We start from the raw sequence: 15,838 nt of genomic DNA, 5'->3' as shown, positions 1-15,838 counted from the left end.
TAGTGGGTAAAGGTACCACCTGTGGCATCAGCATCCCATATGGTTGCTGGTTTGACACTTGGCTGCCCGACTGCTGATCCAGTTCCCTGCTAATGTGCATGGGAAAGCATCGGAGGATGCATCAAGTATTGGGTCCCTGCATCCATGTGGGAGACTCAGAAGAAGCTCCTGGCTTCTGGCTTCGGCCTGGCCCAGCCCTAGCTGTTGCTGCCATCTAGAGAGTGAAACACTGAATGGAGGATCTTTCTCTCTATCTCTCCTTCTCTCTCTCTTTATAACTCTGCTTTTCAAATAAATAAAATAAATCTTAAAAGCAAACAAAGAAAGAGGTGCCCTGTATTTACCTGGAGAACATTTGGGTATCTGAACACACAGGGTCACAGAGACGAGTCAAAAACAGGACTTGCTAAGTTCTTCCCAGTTTATTACCATTATTTCATACTTTTTAAAATCCCATTAGACTTTTCTGTAGCTATTTCTATATCAAACTAAGCACAAAAAAATACACAGATTTACCCATTTTTTCCAAGTCATTTATTTATGAAGGCTCCTGTATCCTGTCATTTGGGGAATGAACTGACCACCACCCCCTCTGTTAACTCTACCTTTTGAATAAAGAAATCCTTAAAAAAATCTTAAAAATCATCTCTTCTCCCTTCTTAGTTCTGGCTTTAGTAGGAAGAAATGTTGACTGAGACTGTCACCTAATTCTGGGAATAAGAGCCTTTGTCTTTTTGCCACCTGTTTCTGAAATGACCCAAAATCTAGCCCATCCTGAGTTTGTCTTATTGATCCATTTCTTTTCACTTTAAGACTCCAGTACATTTCATTTGAATATTTCCTACTTTTTCATTCTCCTTTTTTCTTACCTTCCATATCTTCTTATTTCATTTGAGGCAATGAGTAGAAAGATGGTTATAAATTCTGTGATACATTTAAATGTATTTATAAGATGGAAAAATGAAACAATACTGTGGAAATTTGTCTTGCTTAAACTAATTTATCCCTTTTGAGTTTGAGTTTGCAAGTGGGTTGTCATTGAATATGTAAAACACTAAAATATTTCTTTGTTGAGATCTTTTTTTTTCTCTTTTTTATGTTTTATTCCTTTGTATTTGATTCCTTAGAAAAGTGATTTTTCACTTTGAAATTCAGTGTATCAGTTTGTTTCTCTTTCTACTTATGTTGTTTGCTATAATTTGCTGTAGTAAAGGTACTTTCTTCAAAGCATCTAGTTCTTCATATTATTCTGTATTTTTACATAGGACAAATAGAAAAGTTGTTAGTGCCATTTTCCATTAAAAGAAATAAATTATTATAGAATATAATGGTATATGTACAAATGCTAAACTATTTTAGATTTATATAGTTTATTAGTGTAGAGACAAAAATTGTTCCAAGATTACAAGTAAATATGCAAAATTAATTCATGAATTTCAGGTTTTGGTAGTATATGTTTGTCCTCTAGACTACAGTACATTTTCCTTTATTTCTATGATACAGAAAGAATTAAAAGCATAAAATTCTGGGATTTACCAGGAACCAAAGTGCTCATTGCTAAATTTTGACTCCTTCTTATGAAGTTTTAGGCAGTCATTGTTCAACATTAGATATTGAACATATGGAAAAAGGATAAAATTTTTCAAAGATTTTTAAAAGTAATCTCATTCTACACTTGATTAAGAGCATTTATAATGCTTTAGTGACACTTAAAAAAGTAGATTTTAATGTGATCCTGGCAGTATAGATAAGGCCTTTGCACAATTTTTCTTTGTGCTAAACTACACAGGAGAGTCCTTTCCTGAGCAACCAGCTGGGCAGGATTTAATTTGACACTTTCCCCTGCTAAGACCCCCCAGTGAGACTCATTCCCTCCAATAGTTTTCCATGCCCCTTCTCTCCTAAACTTGCTGTTACTAATTTACCCCTCACTGTTCCTCAGGGCAAAACATCTGCAAGGTCTTTTTCCCCTTCCCACCCTGTGTCCATCAGTGTCTCCATCAATGCTACAGTTGTTAGGGTTGTAATTTGTTATGCCATATTGATCTTCTCGCTCTGAAGAGTCTGACTTTTGAATTTCTCCAAACTGTAACTGAGGATTTATATTTATGAACATTATTTGTGTCTTAATAAGTTAGATATGTTCTAGGGAAAACACTGATAAAGGAAAATTTACCCTTTGAACTTTAAGTGCCAGCATTATTTTCATATTAGGGAGCCTGAGGAGAATTGAGCAGTACCAAAATGATTAATTATGTATATTTTTTCTGAGCATGTGTTATACATATTGAAATTAGAAGAAACCTACTGACATATGGAGGTCTTCAAAAGTTTATGAGAAAGCATATTATGAAATAATTGTGCATGGGTTTCAAGTTTTTTTGCACCAAAATAAACTTATCTTTTAATTCTATTTTCCACAAACTTTTTGAAATAGCTGCATACTGAACTATATACAAGTACTGCCAAAGGATTAGTTTTCTCTTTGTTATAAGTATACATGTATGTATGTAAATTGTGTACATTTTTAAGGAATTTTTAAAAATTTAATCTGCCAGCCTTTTCCATTAAAATAGCATGTAAAATTTGAGTGTGCAATAGATTTAGTTATGGAAAATCTCTTCCTTATATAGCTTTATGTCTCCAAGTAATATACAAATTTAAATCGGAAGTATATTCATCTCTTGAGTTGATAATAGTTGTTCTTAGTTTGCAGAAAAAACTTCAACATGTGCCAACAACACAACCTCATCTTGATCAGGTAAAAAAAATTATATTAAAAAAAAGTCTTTAAAGTATCTCTTGAAGTTACCTGTGTATCTATTTAAGTTGGCTGTGTTTAGGACTTTTATTTGAAATCTTTTTAAAATGGTATTTCTAGACTATTGACAGTTTTTAGAATTTTGAATACTTTTGAGATAATCTAGTGCAACTTTGTGATATACAATGGAAAATTTTCAAACCATAGTTGTTGAGAATCTTAGGAGATCATGTTTTCTAGCTTCTCCATTCTACAGTTAATTAGTTCATTGGGTGGAAATTACTACTGAAAAGCAGCCTGGGGATTCTAAGTGTAGTCTGTTTTTAACTATATTGAACTAACTGTGTGGCTTATTAAAATATAAACTGACTTTGAATTTCACCTTCAAGTAGCACTTTAAATTTAAAGTTGTTGTGGTATTTTGCATGTTTTAAATTTCTAGTTCCTGAAGTCAGTATTTAAGATGTTAGGCACCAGCTAAGTATATTTCTGCCGTACCATGTTTCTGTTAAGTGTGTAATGGATGTTAACGCTGTAGGGTGACTTCTTTTTTTAAATTTTTAACAATTTATTTGACAGGCCAGATTTCATGTATTTCATATATGCAGTTTTAAGCCCATAATGATACTTTCCACCATCCTCCTCTCCATCCCTCCCCGCTCCTGCCTTTTTTTTTTTTTCTGTTAATTTTTACTATAACATGCTTTCAATTTTCTTTATAGTCACAGGCTTATCTTCCACCAAATAAAGACTTCAACAAATGTAAAGTAAAAAGACCATTTTCTGCAGGAGTATAGACAAGGGCTATAAACAGTAATCAGATCTCAAGATGAGGGTGCCTTCTTTGTTCCACCTGCATCACAGTGAGACAGGAGTATGGGGGGAGCACCATGCCAGGCTTTCCTATTCTGTCTCTAAATGCTGAGTTCCTGCATCCTTACTAGTTGCATTAGGCCACAAGAACAGCAGGCATTTGTTTATTTGTCTTCATTTTGACTGATATTTACAGGTGTCATACTGCCATGTTTGTGGCATCTTTTCTAAGCAATTTCTTAATGGAATGTTCATCTTCACTTACCTTTAAAGTGAGTGAGAAGCAGGTGTTGTGGTGCAGTTGTTTAAGCCATTACTTGGGATGCCCACAATCTCTGCTTCTGATCCAGCTCACTGCTACTGCATCCTGGGAAGCAACAGATGATGGGGCCCTGCCTCCCACATGGGAGACCTAGATGGACCTCCTGGTTCCTGTCTTTGGCTGTTAGGGCCATTTGAGGAGTGAACCAGTAGATGTAAGATCTCTCTCTGAGTGTGTCTCTCTCTCTTTCTCACTCTATCACTCTGCCTTTCAGGTAGATGAAAGAAATAAACATTAAAACAAATAAAATGAGTGATTGAAAGCAATAAAAGTACTTGGTCATACAATTTTTTTGAAAATTTAACTTTATTTCCAGTATTAGTCATAAACTTGAAGCATATTCTTACTGAGCTTTGGGAAAGGGATATCATATTAGGAGTAACAAGGATGAAAAGATGAAGAAAATGTAGTCCTTAAAGAACATTTATAGTGGCCAGTGCTGTGGTGCAGCAGGTTTAGCTGCCATCTGCAGCACCAATATCCCATATGGGCACCAATTCGAACCCTTGCTGCTCCGCTTCCAATCCACCTCCCTGCTAATGTGTCTGGGAAAGCAGCATAGGAAAGCCCAAGTGTTTAGGCCCCTGCAGCCACGTGGGAGACCGAGATAAAGCTCCTGCCTTCTGGCTGTGGCCTGGCCCAGCCCTGATCTTTGTGGCCATTTGGGGAGTGAACCAGCAGAAACTCTCTCTCTCTCTGTCTTTTCCTTTTCCTCTTTTTTTTTTTTTTTTTTTTTTTTTTTTTTTTTTTTTTTACAGGTAGAGTTATAGACAGTGAGAGAGAGAAAGAGAGAAAGGTCTTTCTTCCTTGGTTCACCCCCCAAATGGCCGCTACGACCAGTGCTGCGCTGATCCAAAGCCAGGAGCCGGGTGCTTCCTCCCGGTCTCCCATGCGGGTGCGGGGCCCAAGCACTTGGGCCATCCTCCGCTGCCCTCCCAGGCCACAGTAGAGAGCTGGACTGGAAGAGGAGCAACTGGGACTAGTACCCGTTGCCCCAACCGGGACTAGAACCCGGAGGCCGGCACTGCAGGTGGAGGATTAGCCAAGTGAGCCGCGGCGCCAGCCTCCCTCTCTCTTTCTAACACTGACTGTCAAATAAATAAATAAATCTTTTAAAAAAAGAACCTTTATAATGACCAATATCTGCACCCATAGAATCCTGATTGTACCCCCCTTTCTTATCTCTCAGGATGCCTTATAGTTTGAGTTAAAATGTGTTTACCTTGTATTAGTCTGCAAATTCCTTAAATATAAATTCTTCATTGCTTAACAACTTGGGTTGTGGTACCTACCTACAGTGAATATTTGCTAAAGGAATATAAAGCTGGTGGTATAATCAGAATAACTTGTATTTTTTTTAAAGAAATGGATCCTCAATATTTCTTACCTTTCAAATTTTCAGGAGTGGTGCTTAGATACTTGTACATTAATTGTGTATGTTTAACATTTTTATTGAGAGAAATTTTAAAGAGATACAGAAGTGGAGAGAATAGCAAAATGAACTCCTTGTATGCATTGCTTGTCTAAATAGAATCTACATGTTGCCGATTGTATTTCATCTGTTCCCCAGCACCTATTCTGATTTTTTTTTTTTTTTTTTTGGACAGGCAGAGTTAGAGAGAGAGACAGAAAGGTCTTTCTTCCGTTGGTTCACCCCCCAAATGGCAGAATCCAGCGCCCCAACCGGGACAAGAACCTGGGGTGCCATCGCTGCAGGCGGAGGATTAGCCTAGTGAGCCACGGCGCCGGCCTCTGATGTAATTTTTGAAAAGATTTATCTATTTATTTATTATTTATTTGAAAGTCAGAGTTAGAGAGAGAAGGAGAGGCAGAGAGAGAGAGAGAGGTCTTCCATCTGCTGGTTCACTCCCCTGTTGGCCGCAATGGCCAGAGATGCACCGATCTGAAGCCAGGAGCTTTTCCAAGTCTTCCACACGGGTGCAGGGGCCCAAGGACTTGGGCCATCTTTCACTGCTTTCCCAGGCCATAGCAGAGTGCTGGATTGGAAGTGGAGCAGCCGGGACTTGAACCAGCGCCAATATGGGATGCCAGCACTGTAGGCGGCAGCTTTACCTCCTACACCACAGCACCAGCCCCTCAGATGTAATTTAAAAAGAACATTTTAAGGTGGAAAATTTCAGGCCTTTTTTTTTTTTTTTTTTTTTTTTGGAAAATAGAACTTTATTAGATTTTGAAACAATATAAATCCACCATAATTAAATATTGGTAGCTAATACTAATGTGGAATCATAAGTTTCTTTTTTTTTATTTTTTTTATTTTATTTTTTTATTTTTAACTTTTATTTAATGAATATACGTTTCCAAAGTACGAATAATGGATTACTATGGCTTCCCCCCCGTACCGTCCCTCCCACCCACAACCCTCCCCTTTCCCACTCCCTCTCCCCTTCCATTCACATCAAGATTCATTTTCGATTATCTTAATATACAGAAGATCAGCTTAGTATACATTAAGTAAGGATTTCAACAGTTTGCTCCCACACAGAAACATAAAGTGAAAAATAATAGATGATTTTTTTTTAATGATGATGAAATCAGATCAGACCTATTGTCATGTTTAATCCCAGTGAGAGTCAAGTTGGGAGTTGATAGTTTCTTTTCTTTTCTTTTCTTTTCTTTTTTTTTTTTTTACAGAGGATCAGCTTAGTATGCATTAAGTAAAGATTTCAACAGTTTGCACCCCCATAGAAACACAAAGTGAAATATATTATTTGAGTACTCGTTATAGCATTAAATCTCAATGCACAGCACATTAAGGACAGAGATCCTACATGAGGAGTAAGTGCACAGTGACTCCTGTTGTTGACTTTACCAATTGACACTCCTGTCTATGGCATCAGTAATCTCCCTATGCTCCAGTCATGAGTTTCGAAGGCTATGGAAGCCCTCTGAGTTCTCCGACTCTTATCTTGTTTAGACAAGGTCATAGTCAAAATGGAGGTTCTCTCCTCCCTTCAGAGAAAGGTACCTCCTTCTTTGAAGACCTGTTCTTTCCACTGAGATCTCACTCACAGAGATCTTTTGCCAGAGTGTCTTGGTTTTCCATGCCTGAAATACTCTCATGGGCTTTTCAGCCAGATCTGAATGCCTTTAGGGCTGATTCTGAGGCCAGAGTGCTATTTAGGGCATCTGCCATTCTATGAGTCTGCTGAGTATCTCACTTCCCATGTTGGATCACTCTCCCCTTTATTTATTCTATCGGTTAGTGTTAGCAGGTACTAGACTTGCTTATGTGCTCCCTTTGACTCTTAGTCCTTTCATTATGATCAATTGCAAACTGAAATTGATCACTTGGACTAGTGAGATGGCATTGGTACATGCCACCTTGATGGGATTAAATTGGAGTCCCCTGGTATGTTTCTAACTCTACCATAGTATGGCAAACACATCTATACCTGTTGCCCTTGCTGTAGTGTAAGCAAATCTGATTCTTAGCACTTTCCTGCTTTAGATACGTAAACAGAAGGCAAAATTTAGTGTTGCAGACATAGGTTGGGGGTTTCGCGCTGTGGTGTAGTAGGCTAAGCCTCTGCCTGTGGTGTAGGTATTCCATATGGGCTCCAGTTCATGTCGTGGCTGCTACTCTTCTGATCCAGCTCTCTGCTATGGCCTGGGAAAGCAGTGAAAGATGGCCCAAGGGCCTCTGTATCTGCATGGGAGACCAGGAAGAAGCTTCTGTCTCCCGGCTTCAGATCGGCTCAGTTCTGGCTGTTGTGGCCATTTGGGGAGGAACCAGCAGATGGAAGACCTCTCTCTCTCTCTGTCTCTCCCTCTCGTCTGTAATTCTACCTCAGAAATAAATAAATAAAATCTTAAAAAAAAAAAAAAAGTATTGTTAGATTCAGAGGTATGAACAGTCTTATTTGGGTTGGGGATCTGAGGTGCAGAGAAGAAAGTAATCTATTCCCCACTCATTGTTGGGTTCATTGCTGAGTCCCTACAAGAAAAGAACAATTAACAAGAGAAAAACATACAGTTTTATTTAAGTTTTATGTAATGCAGGAGCCTTCATAAATAAATGACTTGAAAAAATGGGTAAAACTATTTTTTGAGCTTGGCTTGATATAGAAATAGTTTCAGAAAAGTCTAATTGGATTTTTTAAAAGTATGATATAATGGTACTAAACTGGGAAGAACTTAGCAAGTCCTATTTTTGACTCTTCTCTGTGTCCCTGTGTGTTCAGACATACAGATGTTCTCCAGGTAAATACAGGGCACCTTTTTCTTTGTTTCTTTTTAAGATTTATTTTATTTATTTGAAAAGCAGAGTTACAGAGAGAGACAGGAGAGATAGATAAAGATCTTCCATTCAGTGTTTCACTCCCTTAATGGCTGCAACAGCTAGGGCTGGGCCAGGACAAAGCCAGGAGTCAGGATGTTCTTCTGGGCCTCCCACATGGGTTCAGGGGCCCAAGCACTTAGGCCATCTTCTGCTGCTTTCCCATGCGCATTAGCAGGGAACTGGATAGGAAGTAGAGCAGCTGGGACTCGAACCAGTGACCATATGAGATGCTGGCATTGCAGGCGGTGGTTTAACCCATTATGCCACAATGCCAATCCCAGCACCTCTTTCTTACATGAGGGTCTTATGACCTGCTTCAAGGAAAAGTCAAAAAATCTTTGCTAGTGTGGGTAGGATATGACCTAGCCACTTGGAGGATGGGTATTTTATGCAGTGGTTAAAGTTGCTGCTTGGGACACCCGCGTCCCATATCAAGAGTGCCTGGTTCAAGTCCTGACTGTGCCACTTCTCTTTCTACTTCCTGCCCTGGAAGGCAGCAGAAGGCTCCAGTGCTTTGGATCTCTGCCACCCACATGGGATTGCTGAATTGAGTTCTGGGCTCTAGGCTTTGTCCTGGCCTAGCCCTGGCTGTTGTGGGCATTTGGGGAGTGAATGAGGGAATAGAAGATTGAGCTCTCTCTCTCTCTCTGTCTCTCTCCCTGTCTCTTCTTTGTATCTCTCTTTCTCCATCTCTGCCTTTCAAATAAAATAAAAATAAATAAACATTAAAATAAAAGATGCTACTTGGATTGCCACATGCCGTATCAGAGCACCTAGGTTTGCGTGCCAGCTCTGCTTCCAATTGCAGCTTCCGGCTAATTTGCTTCCTGAGAGGTTGCAGGTGATTGCTCAAGTAGTTGGGTCACTGCCACCTATGTGGGAGACCCATGTTGAGTTCCCAGTTCCTCACCTTGTCCTGACCCAGCCCTGATTGTTGCCTCTCCAAGTTCTATTTTACAAGCAGTTCCTTATTTTGCTTTAGTGTTCTGAATTATTGCTTCACTTTTTTACTTTGTTCCTGTGGCATCAGACATGGCAGGAGAGTTAATTTTAAGTTCAAAAGAAAATAAATTAGAAAAATAGTCTAAAATGAGTGATAGAAGGTCATATTATGTATTTAATTTTTTATTTATTTATTTTTTTATTTTTTGGCAGGCAGAGTGGACAGTGAGAGAGAGAGACAGAGAGAAAGGTCTTCCTTTGCCGTTGGTTCACCCTCCAATGGCCGCCGCGGCCGGCGAGCTGCGGCCGGCGCACCGTGCTGATCCAATGGCAGGAGCCAGGAGCCAGGTGCTTTTCCTGGTCTCCCATGGGGTGCAGGGCCCAAGCACCTGGGCCATCCTCCACTGCACTGCCTGGCCACAGCAGAGAGCTGGCCTGGAAGAGGGGCAACCGGGACAGAATCCGGCGCCCCAACCGGGACTAGAACCCAGTGTGCCGGCGCCGCTAGGCGGAGGATTAGCCTAGTGAGCCGCGGCGCCGGCCAGAAGGTCATATTATGTATTTAATTAAAATTTTACCCTTGGGGCTGGCGCAGTGGTGTAGTGGGTAAAGCTGCCGCCTGCAGTGCCAGCATCCCATATAGGCACTGGTTCAAGTCTCGGCTGCTCCACTTCTGATCCAGCTCCCTGCTAGGGCCTGGGAAAGCAGTAGAAGATGGCCCAAGTGCTTAGGCCCCTGTACCTACGTGCGAGACCCAGAAGAAACTCCTGGCTCCTGGCTTGGGATCGGCGCAGCTCTTTGGGGAGCTCCATTGGGGAGTGAACCACTGGATGGAAGGCCTCTTTCTCTCTCTGCCTTTCCTTCTCTCTGTGTGTAACTCTGACTTTCAAATAAATAAATCTTTAAAAAAATAAAGTCTTACCCTTGAATAATAGTTACTGTAGTTCTCTACTTTTCATGAATTCCTTATTCACTCCTTCTAAGGAGGACCTGGGTTTGGAAGGTGAGAAGGTCTCTGAGAAAACTCAAGTGGCAATCTGTGCTTAGTTGTTGTTATTCTTAGAGACAATTATGAATCAAGCCTTCTGCCCCTTTTCTTCTGTTCTGGGAATTTACAGGTTTCCCCTCTTTAGGGTTTTTCTAATATGAGAAGAATTTACTGGCATAGAAAAGCACTGTTTCCCAGTCTCTCCTGCTTTGTCTCTTACCTTTCTCCCCTTTATGTACCTGTCCTCAAACTGCCTCTTTCCTCAGCCTCCAGATACGCCGCTTTGCCTGGAACATGTTTTCTTTCATCAGGTGTCAGCCCCTGTCTACCTACTTCTCCCCCCATCAGGCCACAAACCATTCCTGAGGTTTCATGGTGCGTAGAGTTGAGGGAGAAGCAGATGGTAGAGAAACACACATATCACTGCACTTGTGGAAGGCAGAAGAGCAGCAATTCATACATTCCAGAATATCGAGCTCTCTCCTTGACCCCATGGTATATTTTTGCTTCTCACTGGAGTTAATTGTAGTCTTTAAAGATGTTGTTAAGTCATAGTTCTAATTTGCCAAAAGCAACAGTCATTCCTGATACAAAAATCATTAAGCTAAGAATAAAGCAATACGAATATATGGAGTCCTATATTGAGACATTCTCACTATTAAAAGCCAGGTTTTCCAACTTAAATAAGATCCATTTTTTCCAACTTAAATAAGATCCATGTTTGAAAGCTGAATTACTGATTTTGAAAATGACAGGTTTTGTTTCATTTGGCAACCTTTTGCTGTTTTTAAATTTGCTGTATGTTTTGATATGAATTTTTGAGATAGTGATTCCTTGAATGAGGAAAGAAAAACAAAACAGTAGTAAAATTTCGAAATAAGTATATTTTATTATAAAATAATTTTAATATAAAATAAGAGTTAACATGAGATGTATCTTCTTAACCTATTTTTAAGCAGGTCTCTAGAACCTTTTCATCTTGTGTAACCATTGAACAGCACTGCCTGCCTCCCTGCAACCCTGAAAGAGTGAATTAAATCATCGGCACCCTTTGGGAAGATTTTTTTTGTGTAATTTTTTTAGATGAAGTAGTGTTTTGTGTAAATACTAACTCATTCATGAATTCTGTAGAATTTAGAAAATGGAGTAGTTGATTCCCAAAATCATCACATATAAGGGGAAAACTGTAATGCGTATTATATTTCGTTAGTCAACAAAATGTCATGAAAATGATCCTTTTCATCTTAAAACTTGTGATTTTAAAAAATATATTGATATTACTGTAAAAATTATTCATAATTATTTTTCTTGATTTACAGAGTATTACTACAGTTACATTCGAGGTACCAGGAAATGTAAAGGAAGAAAGGCTAAATGAATTTATTCAGGTGAATGCAATTTTTAACTGATCATTGCTTTATCAACTGTTTTGTTACCTGGTTGGTGCTCTTAGCAATGCTTGGTCTTACTGAAACATGTCTCCTGATGCAGAGTCTCCTGTGGGAAAAGAATGTGACAGACAAGGACCGGCACTGCATGGAGGTCATACGGCTGAAGGTGTAGTATTCGGTTTACTCGCTCAGACTTTTGGGCAAAGTCCCTTTCTTGGCTGCTAAATACAAATCATGTTTGGTTTTAAACAGAAGTTGCTTTTGTCTACTTTGATTTTTCTTTATCATTTCTATTGCTAAAAAGGAGCTTTGGAAATTACTGCATAAAACATGATTTATTTGCACAGCTTCGATTAATGTTGCAGCTAAAACAGTCTGTTTGCTTGAAATGTTATCCCTTGGTTTCCACTTCCAGGTGTTTTAAGCAGATATATGGCTGGATTCTTACCAAACTCTGTACTTGGCTCACAGATTGATCACCTAGAGAAAACAGTTCAGTTTTCTGAGAGAGCTTATTTTCAGAGAGAAGTAATGAAGTTCTGCTATGGTTGGACCTTGTATACAGACACTAATAAGCACTAGAATAATTCTTGTTCTGGGTTTGGAAACCCAATCTCTCTTACTTGATATTTAGGTATTTATGGCACAAAGGGTGTTTTTTTTCTAGGGGGTAGCAGTTCTCTGTTTATAATTAACCAATCAGTGGCCATTTGAGTATGGATGTGTCCCTACGTGCACATAAGGTTTGTATGATTACCACTTATTGTACCCAGTGTAGCTACTTCCCCTGGGGTTCCCTAGAATGTCAGGGGTTGAGACTATCAAGAACCTGTTTATATTTAGATTGTTTCACTCCCCTTGCTGGCTCCACCTGGGATTGGCTCTCCAGAAGACACAGGTGAATCAATCCCATCTGCTTGTAAATCACCCTGACTGAGAGGAATGAGGCCAGATCCTGCTGCTGTTTTATAACTGCAAGGCCATCTGCATTCTGTGATGCTGACAGAGCACGGATCCTTCTCTTTTGGCAGGGGCTGGTGTCAATCAAAGAAAAACCACAGCAAGTGATTGTTCAAGGTGTCCATGAGCTCTATGATCTGGAAGAGACTCCAGTGAGCTGGGCAGATGACACTGAGAGAACAAATCGATTGGTCCTGATTGGTAAGTAACAGGGTTACATGTCTAAAGCAAAGTAAAAAATATATTTGGAAGGGCAATAAGGTTAGCCAAATCAGGCCCTCTATTGTAACTAAATAAGCTTGTGGTGAGTGTTTGTCTTAATCATGTGATAGCATAAAAACTTGTTAGGTCTTTGTCTCCTCTTCAAACAATTTTAGAGAAGTGATTATTCCAAGTATTATTTTTAAACTGGGTAATGTTTTTTGTAAATGTCTCATGATAATCAAGCATTTAGTTATGGGGAATTGAGAGGTGAACTGTGTCATTTTATGCATAATATAATCAAGCTGTGTTTTGTTTTGTTTACAGGGAGGAATTTAGATAAGACTATCCTTAAACAACTATTTATAACTACTGTAACAGAAACAGAAAAGCAGCAGATAACACATTTCAAAGAAGATCAAGTTTGTAACACTGAAAGCATTTCTTATCAAAAAGTTTGATAAAATGAAAAGTTTCCTACTGCACATATTTCAAACAGCTATTCTTTTCATTATTTCTGTGATAAATCCCAGTGTACCTTAAAGTGGTGTTTATTCTGTAGAAGACCTATAATTTAGTAAATTAACACTTTAAAACATTTGCTGTTCATATAATAGCCAGATTTATTCATTTATTTTTGAGATGGGTTCCACAAAATATTTTTTGGAATTGGTTTGGGAGCTTATATATGCAGAGTTTCTCATCCATGGAAGTTAGTTATAATAATGATAATAAGAGGGGCCGGAGTTGTGGCGTAGAAGGTAAAACTGTTGCCCTTGATGCTGGCATCCCATGTGAGTGCTGGTTCATGTCCTGACTGCTCCACTTCTGATCCAGCTCCCTGCTAATGACCTAGGAAAAGTAGCAGAAGATGGCCCAAGTGCGTAGGCCCCTGCCACCCATGTGGGAGACCCAGATGAAGCTCCTGGCTCCTGGCTTTGGCCTGACCCAACCCTGGCTGTTGTGGCCATATGGGAAGTAAACCAGCAGATGAAAAGTCTCTCTCTCTTTCTGACTTTCCCTTTTTTCTCTGTAATTCTTTCAAACAAATAAATAAGTCTTTAAAAAATAATGATAAAATGTTCTTTAATATTGTCATTTTTCCTTAATATTGTCATTTTTCTTAGCTGATTGAAGAAACACAATTATTACGTTGTTATTACAAAGTTTTTACAAAACAGTGTCACTATTTTTATTAAATACAAGGTTTGTCACTAGAGACTTAAAAGTAGAAGAGATCTTAATTTTTTCTTAAAGATTTATTTATTTACTTGAAAGGCAGAACAATGGAAAGAAAGAGAACAGGGAGAGACAGAAAGAGAGACAGAGACAGAGACAGACACTGATTCCATCTGCTGGTTCACTCCCCAAATGTCTTTCTGGGTCTCCCAAGTGGGTGACAGGGGCCCAGGCACTTGGGCCACCTGCTGCTGCTTACCCAAGCACATTAGCAGGGAGCTGGATCAGAAACAGAGCAGATGGGACTCCAGCCATGCTCTAGTGTGTACTTCTGGCATTGTAATCTGCAGCTTAACCCAGTTTGCCACAACATTGGCCCCAGAAATCTTACTTTTAATCAAAGCTAAGTCTTACTGATAGTTGGTAATGAAACGTCAGCCATTTATTTTGTAATATATTTGGAAGATTTCAATTGTAGAATACATTTCACTACTGATAATTCATCTTGTTTTTTTTTTAACTTCTTTAGTTTTTAGTATAAGCTCAAAAAGCAATGAGGTACAAAATATCAACTATAACTGCAGATGACTCTTGATAGTTAATAATCTTTATTTAAATGGTTAGTGTGTAAGTCTACAGTGGCTCAAGTTTTTCCTAGTTCTACTAAAAGCTGAGTCACCTTCACTATAATCAAATTGTAAGAGAGGAGCATAGATGGAATTTAGTGAAGAGTTTCACCAAATTAATTACCAATTTCTTTTGAAAGTTTCCCTCAGAATTTTAAATAAAGGAGTTACATCTGTATGTTTTGAACAGTTCAGTGGTTAGGGGCAGAAGGCTGATTGATTAAGTTATCACAAATTGGTGTTGCTATTGTGTTGTTTTGGTTATGCCAATGTGGTGATCTTGATCTCCCTTCCCTCTCCATCTGTACTTTTTATTTTATTTATTTTATTTATTTTTTTTTTGAGAGGCAGAGAGAAAGCTCCATTCAGCTGTTCCACTCTCCAAATGACTGCAACAGCTGGAGCTAGGAAGTGAGCACTCAGTTCAGTCTTCCAAATGGACAGCAGCAGCCTACCCACCCGAGTCATCACAGCTGCCTCCAAGGGTCTGCACTAACAGTAACTTGGAGTCAGGAGCTGGAGCTGGCAATTAAATTCAGGCACTCCAGTTTGAGAAGCAAGTGTCTTAACACTCAGCCAAATGCCTTTCTCTATCCTGTCCTTAAATTCTGCATGTTTACCCAGTTGTCTCCTGGACTATTCTCTTAGTTCATGTTTGAGAGATAACTCTTTATTTTTTTATTTATTTGACAGATAGAGTTAGACATGAGAGAGAGAAACAGAGAGAAAGATCTTCATTCCGTTGGTTCACTCCCCAAATGGCCGCTGTGGCCGGTGCTGCGCTGATCCGAAGCCAGGTGCTTTCTCCTGGTCAGTCTCCAATGCAGGTGCAGGGCCCAAGCACTTGGGCCATCCTCTACTGCCCTCCCGGGCCACAGCAGAGAGCTGAACTGGAAGAGGAATAACCAGGACTAGAACCTGGTGCCCATATGGGATGCTGGCGTCGCAGGCAGAGGATTAACCAAGTGAGCCACGGTGCTGGCCCTGAGAGATAACTCTTACTGTGTGAGAGTGTATTGTCCTGTAGAAAGTCTATTGATCTTCAAGTCAAATTTTTGCTTTAATTCCCTCTTTGCTGGCTCTTGGCTGTATAATCTCAAGTGTTTGTTCTGAGAATGGTTTCCTTATTTATAAAATGGATAGTGGGCCAGCATTATGGCACACCAGGTTAAGCTGCCACCTGCAGTGCCAGAATTCCATATCCAAGTACTGGTGCTTTGGCCCTTGCCATCCACATGGGAGATCCAGATGGACTTCCAGGCTCCTGGCCTTGGCTGGGACCAGTCAAGGCCATTGGGGGCCATTGGAGAGTGAACCAGGTGAAGATTCTCTCTGCCAGTCTGCCTTTCAAA

The 15,838-nt window shown here is 39.6% G+C and overlaps 1 protein-coding gene across 3 annotated transcripts in view; it reads left to right on the top strand.

Annotated features, from left to right (window-relative positions):
- ZNG1A (Zn regulated GTPase metalloprotein activator 1A) overlaps positions 1 to 13,761 on the top strand; it is a 55,615-nt gene extending 41,854 nt beyond the window's left edge. For all 3 annotated transcript variants that reach the window (XM_008256123.4, XM_002708232.5, XM_051858559.2), the window contains 5 exons: positions 2,710 to 2,761; positions 11,449 to 11,517; positions 11,621 to 11,686; positions 12,552 to 12,681; positions 13,009 to 13,761. In XM_008256123.4, coding sequence (XP_008254345.1) covers positions 2,710 to 2,761; positions 11,449 to 11,517; positions 11,621 to 11,686; positions 12,552 to 12,681; positions 13,009 to 13,142 — 451 coding nt within the window. In that variant the 3' untranslated portion in view covers positions 13,143 to 13,761. The remainder of the gene's footprint in view (positions 1 to 2,709; positions 2,762 to 11,448; positions 11,518 to 11,620; positions 11,687 to 12,551; positions 12,682 to 13,008) is intronic.
- The last annotated feature ends 2,077 nt before the right edge of the window (positions 13,762 to 15,838 follow it).

The sequence above is a fragment of the Oryctolagus cuniculus genome, chromosome 1 (assembly GCF_964237555.1).
Source record: "Oryctolagus cuniculus chromosome 1, mOryCun1.1, whole genome shotgun sequence".
NCBI lineage: Eukaryota > Metazoa > Chordata > Mammalia > Lagomorpha > Leporidae > Oryctolagus > Oryctolagus cuniculus.
Note: the sequence above shows the minus strand (reverse complement) of the source record. Positions and strands in the feature narration are given on the sequence as shown.